Here is a 13,915-nt window from a genome sequence, read left to right as displayed (position 1 = left end):
TGTCCGTCTTCCCCTTCAAGACTGTGAGCCCACTGTTGGGTAGGGACCATCTCTATATGTTGCCAACTTGGATTTCCCAATCTCTTAGTACAGTGGTCTGTACACAGTAAGCGCTCAATAAATACGATTAATTGATTGCCAACTTGTACTTCCCAAGCGCTTAGTACCGTGCTCTGAACACAGTAAGCGCTCAATAAATACGATTGATGGATTGATTGATTGAAGGGAGGAAGAGAGCTAGCTTGGCGGATGTGCGGAGGGAGGGCATTCCAGGCCAGGGGGAGGACGTCGGCCGGGGGTCGATGGCGGGACAAGCTAGAACGAGGCACATTGAGGAGGTTAGCGGCAGAGGAGTAGAGGGTGCGGGCTGGCCTGTAGAAGGAAAGAAGGGAGGTGAGGTAGGAGGGGACAAGGTGATGGAGAGCCTTGAAGCCGAGAGTGAGGAGTTTTTGCCTGAAGCGCAGGCTGATTGGTAGCCACTGGAGATTTTTGAGGAGGGAAGTAACATGCCCATAGGGTTTCTGCACAGAGATAATCCGGGCAGCAGCGTGAAGTATCGATTGAGGTGGGGAGAGACAGGAGGATGGGAGATCAGAGAGGAGGCTGATGCAGTAATCCAGTCGGGATAGGATTAGAGATTGAACCAGCAGGGTAGCCTTTTGGATGGAGGGGAAAGGGCGGATTTTGGCGATGCTGTGGAAGTGAGACCACCAAAGCATCTACTATTCAGTAGTATCTCCCGGTTCATCCCTGGAGATACTTTCCTTAGTTTCACACTTGGTCCCCTTGTGCCCACTGGGAACTAAAGAGAATAAAACCCCCACTCTTACTCCTGCAGAAGGTAGAGCAGTCCATCTCCTGTCGCAGGGGTCTAAACGGTCTCTCCTACTGTTAGCCTGCATCATCCATCATCTGCCCAGAAGAGAAGAAAGGCCTTTTCCATCTTCTCCTCCCATAATCGTAGTGGTCTCCATCACATACATCAACTGTATCTCTATGTCCATCGAACTTTCCACCTAGGACAGGTTGGACCTTCCAAACTAACCTAATAGCCCTACCTCATTCTCAACTCTCCCATCCCTGACCCCGGCTCCGTGTCCTTCCTCCTACCTTGTACAACCTCCCATTTTTTACCTGCCAGGCCACTATTCACTTTAAAATCCTTCTGAAATCCCTCTTCCTCCAGGAGTCCTTCCCCACTTATTTTTCTTTCAATCAATCAATCAATCGTATTTATTGAGCGCTTACTGTGTGCAGAGCACTGTACTAAGCGCTTGGGAAGTACAAGTTGGCAACATATAGAGACAGTCCCTACCCAACAGTGGGCTCACAGTCTAGAAGGGGGAGACAGAGAACAAAACAAAACATATTAACAAAATAAAATAAATGGAATAGATATGTACAAGTAAAATAAATAAATGAACAGAGTGATAAATACGTACAAACATATATACAGGTGCTGTGGGGAAGGGAAGGAGGTAAGGCGGGGGGGATGGAGAGAGGGAGGAGGGGGAGAGGAAGGAGGGGGCTCAGTCTGGGAAGGCCTCCTGGAGGAGGTGAGCTCTCAGTAGGGCCTTGAAGGGAGGAAGAGAGCTAGCTTGGCGCATGTTGGGAGGGAGGGCATTCCAGGTCAGGGGGATGACGTGGGCCGGGGGTCGACGACGGGACAGGCGAGAACGAGGCACGGTGAGGAGATTAGCGGCAGAGGAGCAGAGAGGAGTGCGGGCTGGGCTGTAGAACTAGAGAAGGGAGGTGAGGTGGGAGGGGGCGAGGTGATGGAGAGCCTTGAAGCCGAGGGTGAGGTCTCCAAGGTCTCATCTTCCCAATTACCACCTCAGCCCTTATTCAATCCCAATTATCCATAACACTTCTGATCATATCAATTTAGTCTCTCTGTTATTCTCCCAGCATTTTAAGATGAACCATCTCTAGCACATATGACCTTATTTAAACCCATCGTCAGCACTTGCATATTCATCTTTATTCAAATGTGCATTCAATTATTTAAACTGACCACTCTAGTGGTAAATTATTATTGCATTCGTTATCATTATTGTTGTTGCATTTTCTAATCGCTTACTGGCTGTCAGACACTATGCTAGGTACTGAAATAGGTACAAGACCATAAGTCAGACGCAGTCCCTATTCCACACTAAGATCACAGGCTAAATTGGAGATAGAATAGGTATCAAATCCCCATTGAAGAGCTAAGGAAAGTGAGGCAGAGAGACGTTAAGTGACTTGCCCAAGGTTACACAGCAGACAAGTAGCAGAGCAGGGATCAGAACCTGGTTCCTGTAACTTCCAGGGCCTGTGCTCTTTCCACTAGCCGACATTGCTTCTTCTTCTCATACCTTCCTTCCTCGTTGGATTGAAGTATTCTTGAGGATGGGGTACATGTATATTTACTCTATTGTATTCTTTCAAGAATTTAGCACCTTTCAATAACCACCAGGTAAATACCACTGACCGGTTGGTTGTATAAGAAATAATACAGCTCACTGCTCCCAGGAGGCCCTCATGACTAATACTACTACAGTATGTGATCGTCTATTTAAGCCCTTACTTTCCCATAAATATATCTTCCTATTTTTTCCGTAATTCATTTTGTGTCTCTCTCCCTACTAGATTGTAAACTCCTTGAAGAGAGAGACCATTTCTTCTACCTCTATTTTTAATTTTTATTTTATCAGCGTTTAGCACAGAGGTCTGGACACCGTATATGCTATTGATGGATTGGGATTGTGTGTTTTCCTTCTGGAAGGGCTTGGGAAAGAACGGGTGGCAGTGAATCCCCGAGAGCAGTCCCTGAGGAGGAACAGTGTTGATGGAGTCAGAGACGGGGCCCAGCGAGAAGGTTTTGATGTAGGGTGGGGCAGCAGCGTGCTGATGGATGAGCCTCTCCCCTCCTCAAGGATAAAGATGGAGTCACTGCCTCTTCCAGGGAGAACTCAGCCAAGGCCTCCAGACTGGGTCCCTGCAGTCCCTGTTTCATCTCTGAGTGCTGAGCCCCCGACCCTGCCCTCCGATGTCCCCCCGGCCCCGTTCTCCATGGGCCCCAGTCTCCACTGGCCTCCACCGAGGATAACGGTGTAGACTCATTAGTGCTCCTGAGCGCTGCTCCCCGCGGCCCTGCTGTAACTCCTGGCCCCGGTCCCGGGAGCTGATCACAAACAGAGTGGATAAAAACCTGGCTGGCTGGCTCCTGCCCCGCCAGCCTTCAGAGGCATCCGCCTCCCCGCACGGAGAAACGGGTCTGTTGCTGTTGGAATCTGGGCCACGAGTAGCCTTGAAACTTCTCCTCTGGCCACCGTCCCCTGTTGCTCCTGTCTTATTTGACATTTCCTTTATGTTTCCGTCGGCATCCTTCTGCTCAATTATGATTAGGTAGGAAAGTTTCCAGGGACCGGGTTTAATTCTTCCTTGGATAATTTTCCCAGTATTTAGTGCAGTGCTAGGTGTTATTGCTACTCCTTTCTCCGGTGCTGGAGGAGGGAGGAGACCTCCTCTCTGTGATCTCTAAGAGTCTTTCCCACCCCCCGAGGGTCCGGAGCATGGGAAGGTCACCTGGGCTGGGCCCTGTCACTAGGGGTTCTGGATCGGATCTGGTCTCGGAAGCGCCCTGGGGACAAAGGGAGGGGAGCTGACCTTCAGCTGGCCTGGGGCAGGGCCCCCCCAAGAGAGGGTCTGCTTGATGAGGAGCCACAGGGAGGAATCAGGGGGTCGGAGGGAGAAGGCCTGGATATGGCGGGGTTGGGAAGTGCTCCCTGGTCCCGACCCTCCGCTCCTCTGGTGCAGCACCAGCACGCCGGCTTCAAGGGGGACAGAGCGCGGCCTTCCGAATTCACCTTCTGAGGGTCGCCATCAGGGAACATGATCACGGGAAAGTGAGTCTGTGCCTTCTCTCATCTCTGCTCTTCCTGCTTTCATTCTCTTCATCTCCAAAGCGTATGTGGAGCTCATGGGAGCTGACTTGTTTGGCTTTGTCTGCTCTGGAACCCTCACAGGCATTTTTCTTGTTATTAGGGGCGATACTGGACATGAATTATCAATATTATTTACTATTATCATTATTATCATTGTTGATGCGCTAGCTGTAGTTGTTGATGTTGTTGTTATGGCACTTACACTCTGATCCTCGGAGACTTCAACATCCACATGGATGTTCCCTGGTGACTCCTCTGCCGTCCGCCTTCTATCTCTCCTTGCTGCTGCCAAGCTCCTGCTCCACCCCACCTCGCCCATTCACCAACTTGGTCACACCCTCGACTTCATCATTTCCTACCGCTGCACTATCTCCACCTTCACCAACTCTGAAATCCCTCTCTCTGATCATAACCTTCTCACCTGTCTCCTCACTCACACGCCTCTCCCCTGTAAATTTATATTACTACCTCACAGAGACCTCCGCTCTCTCGACCCCATCCAGCTTTCTCAGCGCATCACACCCCACCTCGCCTCCCTTTCCTCTCTACCCAATCTTGATGACCAGATTACTGCTATCAACCCTACCCTCCCTACTCATCTCAACTCGCTCGCTCCCCTTTCCCTTCACCGCTCTCGTACCACTAACCCATAGCCTTGGATCACAGCCACTGTCCGCCTCCTTAGCTCTTATAGTCGAGCTGCTGAACGCTTCTGGCGAATGTCTAACACCAAGACAGCCTTGTTCACTTCAGGTTTATCCTTTCCTGCCTTAACTCTGCCCTCTCCTCTGCCAGACAAAACTATTTCTCCTCCCTTATTGACATCCATGCCCATCATCGCCGTCAGCTCTTCCGTACATTTAACCCCCCTTCTCAGGCCCCCTGTTCCTCCCCTACCTCCATTACTCACCCCCAACGATCTGGCCTCCTACTTCTTTAGTGAAATTAACTCCATCAGGTCTGAGCTCCGCAAAGTCAGTCCTCCCCCTTCTCCAACTCCCCTGCCCTCATCCCTCTCCGCTACTCTCCCATCCTTCCCAGCAGTATCTCCAGGTGAGATCTCCTCCCTCCTCTCAAGTGCTACGCCATCCACCTGTGGGCTTCAGACCCCATTCCCTCTCATCTTATGAAATCTCTCGCCCCTTCCCTCCTCCCCTCCTTAACTTCCATCTTCAACCGCTCAGTCTGCACTGGTTCCTTCCCCTCTGCCTTCAAACATGCCCATATCTCCCCCATCCTAAAAAAATCCTCTCTTGACCCCACCTCCCCTTCTAGGTATTGCCCTATCTCCCTCCTACCATTCCTTTCCAAACTCCTAGAACGGGTATTCTGCACCCGCTGCCTCGAATTCCGCAACAACAACTCTCTCCTAGACCCCCTCCAATCTGGCTTCTGTCCCCTTATACTCCACCGAAGCTGCCTTCTCAAAGGTCACCATTGACCTCCTTCTTGACGATTCCAACGACTCCTACTCTATCCTAATCCTCCTCGACCTCTCAGCTGCCTTCGACACTGTGGCCACCCCTTTCTCCTCAACATGCTGTCAAACCCTGGCTTCACAGACTCTGTCCTCTCCTGGTTCTCCTCTTATCTCTACGGCCGTTCATTCTCAGTCTCCTTTGTGGGTTCTTCCTCCCCCTTCCCATCCCCTTACTGTAGGGGTTCCTCAAGGATCAGTTCTTGGTCCCCGTCTGTACTCTATCTATACGCACTCCCTTGCTGAACTCATTCGCTCCCACGGCTTCAACTATCATCAATACGCTGATGACACCCAAATCTACATCTCTGCCCCTGTTCTCCCTCCCTCCCTTCAGGATCGTGTCTCCTCCTGCCTTCAGGACATCTCCATCTGGATGTCTGCCCGCCATCTAAAACTCAATATGTCCAAGACTGAACTCCTTAACTTCCCTCCCAAACTCTGCCCTCTCGCTGACTTTCCCAGCATTGTAGACGGCACTACCATCCTTTCCCGTCTCACAAGCCCACAACCTTGGTGTCATCCTCGACTCCGCTCTCTCGTTCACCCCTCACATCTAATTCGCCACAAAAACCTGCCGGTCTCACCTCTATAACATCGCCAAGATCCACCCTTTCCTCTCCATCCAAACCGCTACCTTGCTGGTTCAATCTCTCATCCTATCCCTACTGGATTACTGCATCAGCCTCCTCTCTGATCTCCCATCCTCCTGTCTCTCCCCACTTCAGTCTATACTTCATGCTGCTGCCCGGATCACCTTGGTGCAGAAACGCTATGGGCATGTTACTCCCCTCCTCAAAAATCTCCAGTGACTGCCAGTCAACCCACGCATAAAGCAAAAACTCCTCACCCTCACCTTCAAGGCTCTCCATCACCTCGCCCCCTCCTACCGCACCTCCCTTCTCTCCTTCTACAGCCCAGCCCACACCCTCCGCTCCTCTGCCGCTAGCCTCCTCACTTTACCTCGTTCTCGCCTGTCCCGCCGTCGATCCCCGGCCCACGTCTTCCCCCTGGCCTGGAATGCCCTCCCTCCACACATCCACCAAGGTAGGTCCCTTCCTCCCTTCAAAACCCTACTGAGAGCTCACCTCCTGCAAGAGGCCTTCCCAGACTGAGCCCTCTTTTTCCTCTCCTCCTTCCCATACCCCCTGCCCTAACTCCTTCCCCTCCCCACAGCACCTGTATATATGTTTGTACAGATTTATTACTCTATTCATTTTACTTGTACATATTTACTATTCTATTCATTTTGTTAATGATGTGCATCTAGCTTTGATTCTATTTGTTCTGACGACATCTGTCCACATGTTTTGTTTTGTTTTCTGTCTCCCCCTTCTAGACGGTGAGTCCGTTGTTGTGTAGGGACCTTCTCTATATGTTGCCAACTTGTACTTCCCAAGAGCTTAGTACAGTGTTCTGCACACAGTAAGCGCTCAATAAATACGATTGAACGAATGAATGGCTATCATAGCAGATACCTTCCCTGTCCCACACTGGACTCAAACCTCATCCCCACTTTACAGAGGAGAAAACAGAGGCTCAGAGAGGCTAAGGTATTTCTCCAAGGTCACACAGCAGGCAAAGGGCAGATCTAGAATTAGAAGCCAGTCCTTATGTTCTGACCCCTAAACTACCCATCCTCCTTCATGTCTTTCAGTCCAGCACAGAAGACCATTGGCCTGGGTAAAGCAGATGAACGTGAGTCACTGGCATCTTCCCCGAATGGGTGTTGGGGGTGGTTCCTGGGAAAATGTCATTCCACACGGATCAGAAGAAAGACTTTACCCCCACCCTGGATAATTGACCCCCCTGTTAGCGGAGTTTCCCAATCAGGTCACCCAGCAGTTCTTGTCTGTGATGGACGGTCTTCACTCCTCAGAAGGAGGCAGAACAACCTAGTGAAAAGAACACGGGATTGGGAGTCCCGCCTGGCTTCTAGTCCCAACTCTCCCTCTGGTTTATTGGCTAATCCCTGGGCAAACACTTCACCACTCTGAGCCTCAGCTTCCTCTTCTATAAATGAGGATAAGATAGACGGTTAGTCCCCCTGAGGGATAGAAATTGGGTCTGATGTGAGCATCTTGAATCTAACTCAGCACTTCAGGTGATGCTTAGCACACAGGGCACGCGTTGCTAATGCTGTAATTGATTCATCAATTACCCAAGGTAATTCATGGATAGGGTATAACCATCGCCCGATAGGAAAGGACACCAGAGAAGTGAAGAAGAAGAAGTTGTATGACCAGGAGTAAGAGGAGGAAGGAGAAGAGGGAGGGGTATAAGGAATACAGAAGAAGGGAGGAAGAGCAAGAAGGTGAGGAGGAAGAGAAGAACGAGAAGTAAAAGGAGAAGAAAGAAGAGGAAGAGATGTAGAAGGAGAGAGAAAGGGGAAGAGGAGGTAAAGGAGAAAAGCCATAATGAGATGAGGAAGAGACAGTCAGTCAGCCGATCGTATTTATTGAGCACTTACTGTGTGTGGATCACCGTACGAAACACTTGGGAAAGTACAATATAGCAATATAAGACACATTCCCTGCCCACAACGAGCTTACAGTCTAGAGGAGGAAACAGACAATATAAACGAATAAAATTGCAGATACATACATAAACGCTGTGGGACTGGGAGAGAGAATGAATAAAGGGAGTAACTCAGGGACAACGCAGAAGGAAGTAGGAGAAGGGGAAAGGAGGGCCTCTTAGAGGAGATGTACCTTCAGTAAGGCTTTAAAAGTGGGAAGAAGAATGGCCTGTCAGATATGAAGAGGGAGGGCATTCTAGGTCAGAGGCAGGACGTGGGTGAGAGATTGACGATGTGAAGGTACAGTGAGAAGGACAGCATTAGAAGAGCAAAGGGTGCGGGCTTGGTTGTAGAAGGAAAGTGATGAGGGGAGGTAGGAGAGGGCAAGATGATTGAGTGCTTTTAAAGCCGATGGTAAGGAGATTCTGTTTGATGTGGAGATGGATGGGCAACCTCTGGTAGTTCTTGAGGAGTGGGGAAACACGGACTGGACGTTTTGGTAGAAAATGATCTGGGTGGCAGAGTGAAGTATGGAACGGAATGGGGAGAGGAAGCAGGGAGTGCAGCAAGGAGGCCGACACAGTAGTCAAGATGGAATAGGATAAGTACTTGGACTAATGTGGCAGCAGTTTGGATGGAGAGGAAAGAGCGGATTTTAGCGATGTTGTGAAGGTCGAACCGAAAGGATTTAGTAATGGATTGAATGTGTGAATTGAGTGAAAGAGAGGAGTCAAGGCTAACGCCAAGGTTACGAGCTTGTGAGACAGGAAGGATGGTGGTGCCATCTACAGTGATGCAAAAGTCAGGGGAAGGACAAAGTTGGGTGGGAAGATAAGGAGTTCTGTTTTAGACATGTCAGGTTTGAGTGGATGGTAGAACATCCAAGAAGAGATGTCTTTAAGGCAGGAGGAAATACGAGACTGCAGAGAGAGAGAGAGAGAGAGAGAGAGAGAGAGAGAGAGAGAGAGAGAGAGAGAGAGAGAGAGATGGGCTGGAGATGTAGATTTGTGAAGAGAAGAAGGAGGAGTCAGAGAAAGGGGAGGCTGGAACGAGGTAATGGCAGGTAGTGGACCACATCTGTGGCCACGTTTCCTAGAGGCCCCTCTAGGCTGCATGGATCAGGTCTACTGGATATGATTACCTCAACCAGGCAGTAGCAGACAGAAGAGAAGAAGCAGACAGTCGAAAGAGCGAGGAGTAAACAAAAGGGTGGGATCCAGAGAGATCCTCTTTGCCAGAAGAACCGTGAGCTTTCAGGGGAGACTGGGCTCATCCGTACTGTGGGCAAAGAACCGGCACCTAGGAAAGGTCGATGGATCTCCTGGAGCAGAATCGGGGGGGATTGCCCCATGCCCTCCCTGGCCAAAATATATATAGTTTGGTTGTGCAACAGCCAGAGCCTGAACCACTGACGGTCCAGGGGAGGGGGAATCGCTCGTTGTTAGGTCCAAGGGCTCTTCTCCCCGTCTTAGGCTGTTCCTGCACCTGCCCTCAGCTCCCCCATCTCTCCCGTTGGTTCTACAGGTTCGGCTGACGCCACCAATCAACCATGGGAAATGGAACGGGGGTGAGAGAGTTCATCCTCGTGGGGCTCACAGATGACCCCTATCTGCAGGCTCTGATCTTCCTCCTCCTCTTCCTCACCTACGCATTAAGCATCACCGGCAACCTGACCATCGTCACCCTCACCCTCCTGGACTCCCGCCTCCACACCCCCATGTACTTCTTCCTGCGCAGCTTCTCCTTGCTGGAGATCGCCTTCACATCCGCCTGCATTCCCAGTTTCCTGGTCACCATCGTCACCGGAGACAGAACTATTTCCTTTTCCAACTGCTTCATTCAGCTGTTCTTCATCATCTTTCTGGCGGGGACTGAGTTCTTCCTCCTGGCCGCCATGTCCTACGACCGCTACGTCGCCATCTGCCGGCCGCTGCACTACACGACTGTGATGAGCCGGGGTGTCTGCACCCTTCTGGTCCTCTGCTCTTTTCTCTTCAGTTATCTGATCGTGTTCCCACCAGTTGTGATGATCGCACGGCTAGATTTTTGCGACTCCACCATCCTCAACCACTTCATCTGCGATTCTTCCCCAATGATGGGGATCTCGTGCACAGACACACGCTACCTGGAGCGGATGGCTTTCCTCCTGGCCTTGGGGACGCTCCTGGTCACCCTGGCACTAATGACCGCGTCGTACACGGCCATCGTCCGCACCATCCTGAGACTGCCTTCAGCTCAGCAGAGGAGAAAGGCCTTTTCCACCTGCTCCTCACACATGTTCGTGGTCTCCATCACGTATGGCAGTTGTATCTTCATGTATGTCAAACCATCCGCCAAGGACAGGGTGGAACTGACCAAGGGGGTGGCGGTGCTCAACACTTCCGTTGCCCCCATGCTGAACCCCTTCATCTACACGCTGCGGAACGAGCAGGTCAAGCAGGCCTTCAGGGCCCTGGTGCACCGGGTTGGGTGCTCCAGGAAGTGAGGGCTCATCTGTCATAAAATACGACAGGAAAATCTGCAGGAGTCGCAAAATGTCGACCACAGAGATTCGGCGCCTGTACAGTAGCTTAATGCTTCATCTGCTGCCCGACAAACAGGAAATGGCCGTTCTCCAGCCCTCTGTGCGCCCCCGCACCCGCCTTCCCGGAAATCCCTGCCATCGCCAGGTCACCCTGCTACCCTAGACCTTCTGACCTCGACCATTCAGAGGGGAATGTTTCCGTTTCCCTCCATGTTATAGAGACGTTCCGAGGTTTGCTCTTCAAGTCGGTCCCGAAGCCGATGGAGTACCACAGGTGCAATTTGATGTGTGGTTTTTTTCTCCTTCCCCTGACTCTACGCCCTTTCTCCTGCCTCGAGCTCCCTCACATTTCATACCTGCCAGACCACAATCTCTGTCTTAAAAGCCCTGCTGAAATCCCTCTTCCTCCAGGAGTTCTTCCCCATTCAGTTTTTTTTACTTAGGTGTTACCCTCCTAACTACCACCTCAGCACGTATTCAATTCCAACAACCCAAAGCACTTCTGTTCCTACCAATTTAATCTCACCCAGTTAATCTCCCTTCAATTTCAATTGAGCGAACTCTAGTACAGAACACTTAATTTAAACCCATCTTCAGCACTTGTAGACTCATCTTTATTCAACTGCGCATTCGATTATTTAATTTGGCCATTCTAGTGGTAAATTATTATTATTGTTATTAGTGTTATTGTTGTATTTGTTCACTTCTTACTGGGTGACAAACACTGTACTAAGCACTAGGGTAAGTACAAGACCATCACGTCAGATACAGACCCTGTTCCACACTAAGCTCACAGTCTAAACTGAGGTAGAAGAGGTATTGAATATCAATTGAACAGCTAAGGAAGGTGAGGCAGAGAGAAGTTAAGTGACACAGGGTTACACAGCAGGCAAGTGGCAGAGCAGGGATTAGAAGCTGGGTCCTGGGACTTCCAGGTCTGTGTTGTTTCCACTAGGACACCCTACTTCTCATTTTTCTCATACCTTCCTTCCTCATTAGACTGCAATATTATTGAGAAGAGGGGACGTGTTTTTTTATTCTACTGTAGTATCTCAATAATTTAGCACTTCTCAGTAAGCACTCAGTAAATACCACTGATTGGCTGATTGATTGGGTAAGGAATAATACAGTTTACTTTAATCTAGAGGAGCTTATAACTACTACTATTACTACTACTACTACTACTACTACTACTACTACTACTACTACTACTACAGTATGAGATCATCCATTTAAGCCCTTACTTTCCCATAAATATACCTTCCTATTTTATCCGTAATTCATTTTGTGTCTATGTCCTGGCCACATTGTAAACTTCTTGTCTCCTATGTCTATTGTGGGTTTTTTGTTTGTTTATTTGTTTGTTTTCATTTTGTCATCGTCTAGTACGGAGGTCTGCATACAGTTAATGCTACTGATAGATTTGGATTGTGTGTTTTCCTGCTGGGAATGTTGTGGGAAAGAACTGGTGGCTGTGAATCCCCGAGGGCCGTCCCCGTCTTACCTCCTTCCCTTCCCTACAGCACCTGTATATATGTATATATGTTTGTACATATTTATTACTCTATTTATTTATTTATTTTACTTGTACATATCTATTCTATTTATTTTATTTTGTTAATATGTTTGGTTATGTTCTCTGTCTCCCCCTTCTAGACTGTGAGCCCACTGTTGGGTAGGGACTGTCTCTATATGTTGCCAACTTGTACTTCCCAAGCGCTTAGTACAGTGCTCTGCACACAGTGAGCGCTCAATAAATGCGATTGATTGATTGATTGATTGACTAGTGCTGATATTAACAGCTGGAGTCCAGGCGGCAAATTCATTTATTCATTCATATATACTGAGCGCTTACTGTCTAGAGAGCACTGTACTAAGCGCTTGGAAAGTACAATTCAGCAACTAGTGGTTGAGGCCAGAAAGCCAGGCCCAGCCAGAAGGTCTTGTTTTAGGGTGGGGCAGAACCGAGCTGGCATAAGGTCCTCTCCCCTCCCCTAGGCCAAGACCGGTATAAATGTCCCTCCCCAAGGAAGAACTCAGCCAGGGTCTCCAGGCTGCGTCCTTGCAAGTCCCCGCTTCATCTCTGGGCACTGATCCCCCGGCCCTGCCCTTCGAGGTCACCCCGGCCCCATTCTTCACGGGCCCCGGTCTCCACTGGCTGCCACTGCGGGGAACGGTGTAAGCTCATTACTGGTCCTGACTCCTGGCACTGGAGCGCGGCGCGAACAGAGTGGATAAAAACAGCCTGGCTCCTGGAACGTTGGTCTTGAGTGTCACCCCCATCCCCGCACGGAGAACTGGGGTCTGTGGCTGTGGTGGCTTGGGGCACAAAGTCTTCTGGGAATTCATTCATTCATTCGATCGCATATATTGAGCACTTACTGTGTGCGGAGCCCTGTACTAAGTGCTTGGAAAGTACAATTCGGCAACAGATAGAGATAATCCCTACCCAACAACCGGCTCACGTTCTGGAAGAGGGAGAAAGAAAACAAAACAAATAGACAGGTGTCAATGCAATCAGAATAGATAAATAGAATTGTAGATATATACACATAATTAATAAAATAGAGTAATAAATATTAACAAATATACCCAGGTGTTGTGGAGAGGGGAAGGAGGTAGAGCAGAGGGAGGGAGTGGGGGCGTTGGGAAGGCGTGGAAGAGCAGAGAAAAAGAGGGGGCTCAGTCTGAGAAGGCCTCCCGGAAGAGGTGAGCTCTGAGTAGGGTTTTGAAGGGAGGAAGAGAGCTAGTTTGGCCACAAGAGGACAGCTGCCTGGATTCATCTGGCCCCGGCCGGCTCCTCTACATTCAAAGAGCCCCGCCAACATCGAAGCAGCCTCGCTTCACCCTCGAGAAGAAGCGAAGGGAGGTGGAAAGGGCGCAGGGCTGGAATGTGGCAGACTTGGGACCAAGTTCCGATTGTGACACTTTTTTGCTGTGTGACCTTGGCCAAGACACTCTGGAATCTGTGTGCTTTAGCTGCCACACCTGTAAACCTGAGTAGGAACTACGTGCTAACTCTCTTCCACAGGCTGCGAGCCCCGATGTCGGACCCAGGCTGCATCTGCTCTGGTCGTACGGTCCCCACACCTGCGACGGGCCAAGAGTAATCGCAAAACCAACAGCACTGCGAGAAGGCTGAGGCGACATAGGCCAGCCCAGGTGCCGACCCAAACAATGAGGCTATGTCGCCGTGGGAGGGAGCGTGGAGTAACGGATCGGGGCACAAAGATTTCTGGGAGTCGTAGTGTGACGCTCGCTCTTGACTAGCCTTCACCTCCACCTCCCGAACTACCAGTCCCAGCATGGCCAGCGGCGGGGCCCGACAGACCAGAGCGCGGAAGGCGCGGGCGGCGTTTGTTTAGAACTTTTTCAGATTGAAATTGGTAGTAGTTATCGTATTTTCTAAGTACATGCTACCCCTCTCTATGAAGTGTAGCACAGAAATCACAGAAACCCCAAACTCGGTT

The 13,915-nt window shown here is 50.1% G+C and overlaps 1 protein-coding gene across 1 annotated transcript; it reads left to right on the top strand.

The window, feature by feature from the left end:
• The first annotated feature begins 9,470 nt into the window (after nucleotides 1-9,470).
• LOC119939626 (olfactory receptor 6C75-like) lies at nucleotides 9,471-10,406 on the top strand. The gene has a single exon (XM_038759751.1). It carries the CDS (start codon nucleotides 9,471-9,473, stop codon nucleotides 10,404-10,406), a length of 936 nt encoding a protein of 311 aa, XP_038615679.1.
• Nucleotides 10,407-13,915: the final 3,509 nt, after the last annotated feature.

This window comes from Tachyglossus aculeatus, chromosome 17 (genome assembly GCF_015852505.1).
Source record: "Tachyglossus aculeatus isolate mTacAcu1 chromosome 17, mTacAcu1.pri, whole genome shotgun sequence".
NCBI lineage: Eukaryota > Metazoa > Chordata > Mammalia > Monotremata > Tachyglossidae > Tachyglossus > Tachyglossus aculeatus.
This window is presented reverse-complemented; position numbering and strand designations above follow the sequence as displayed.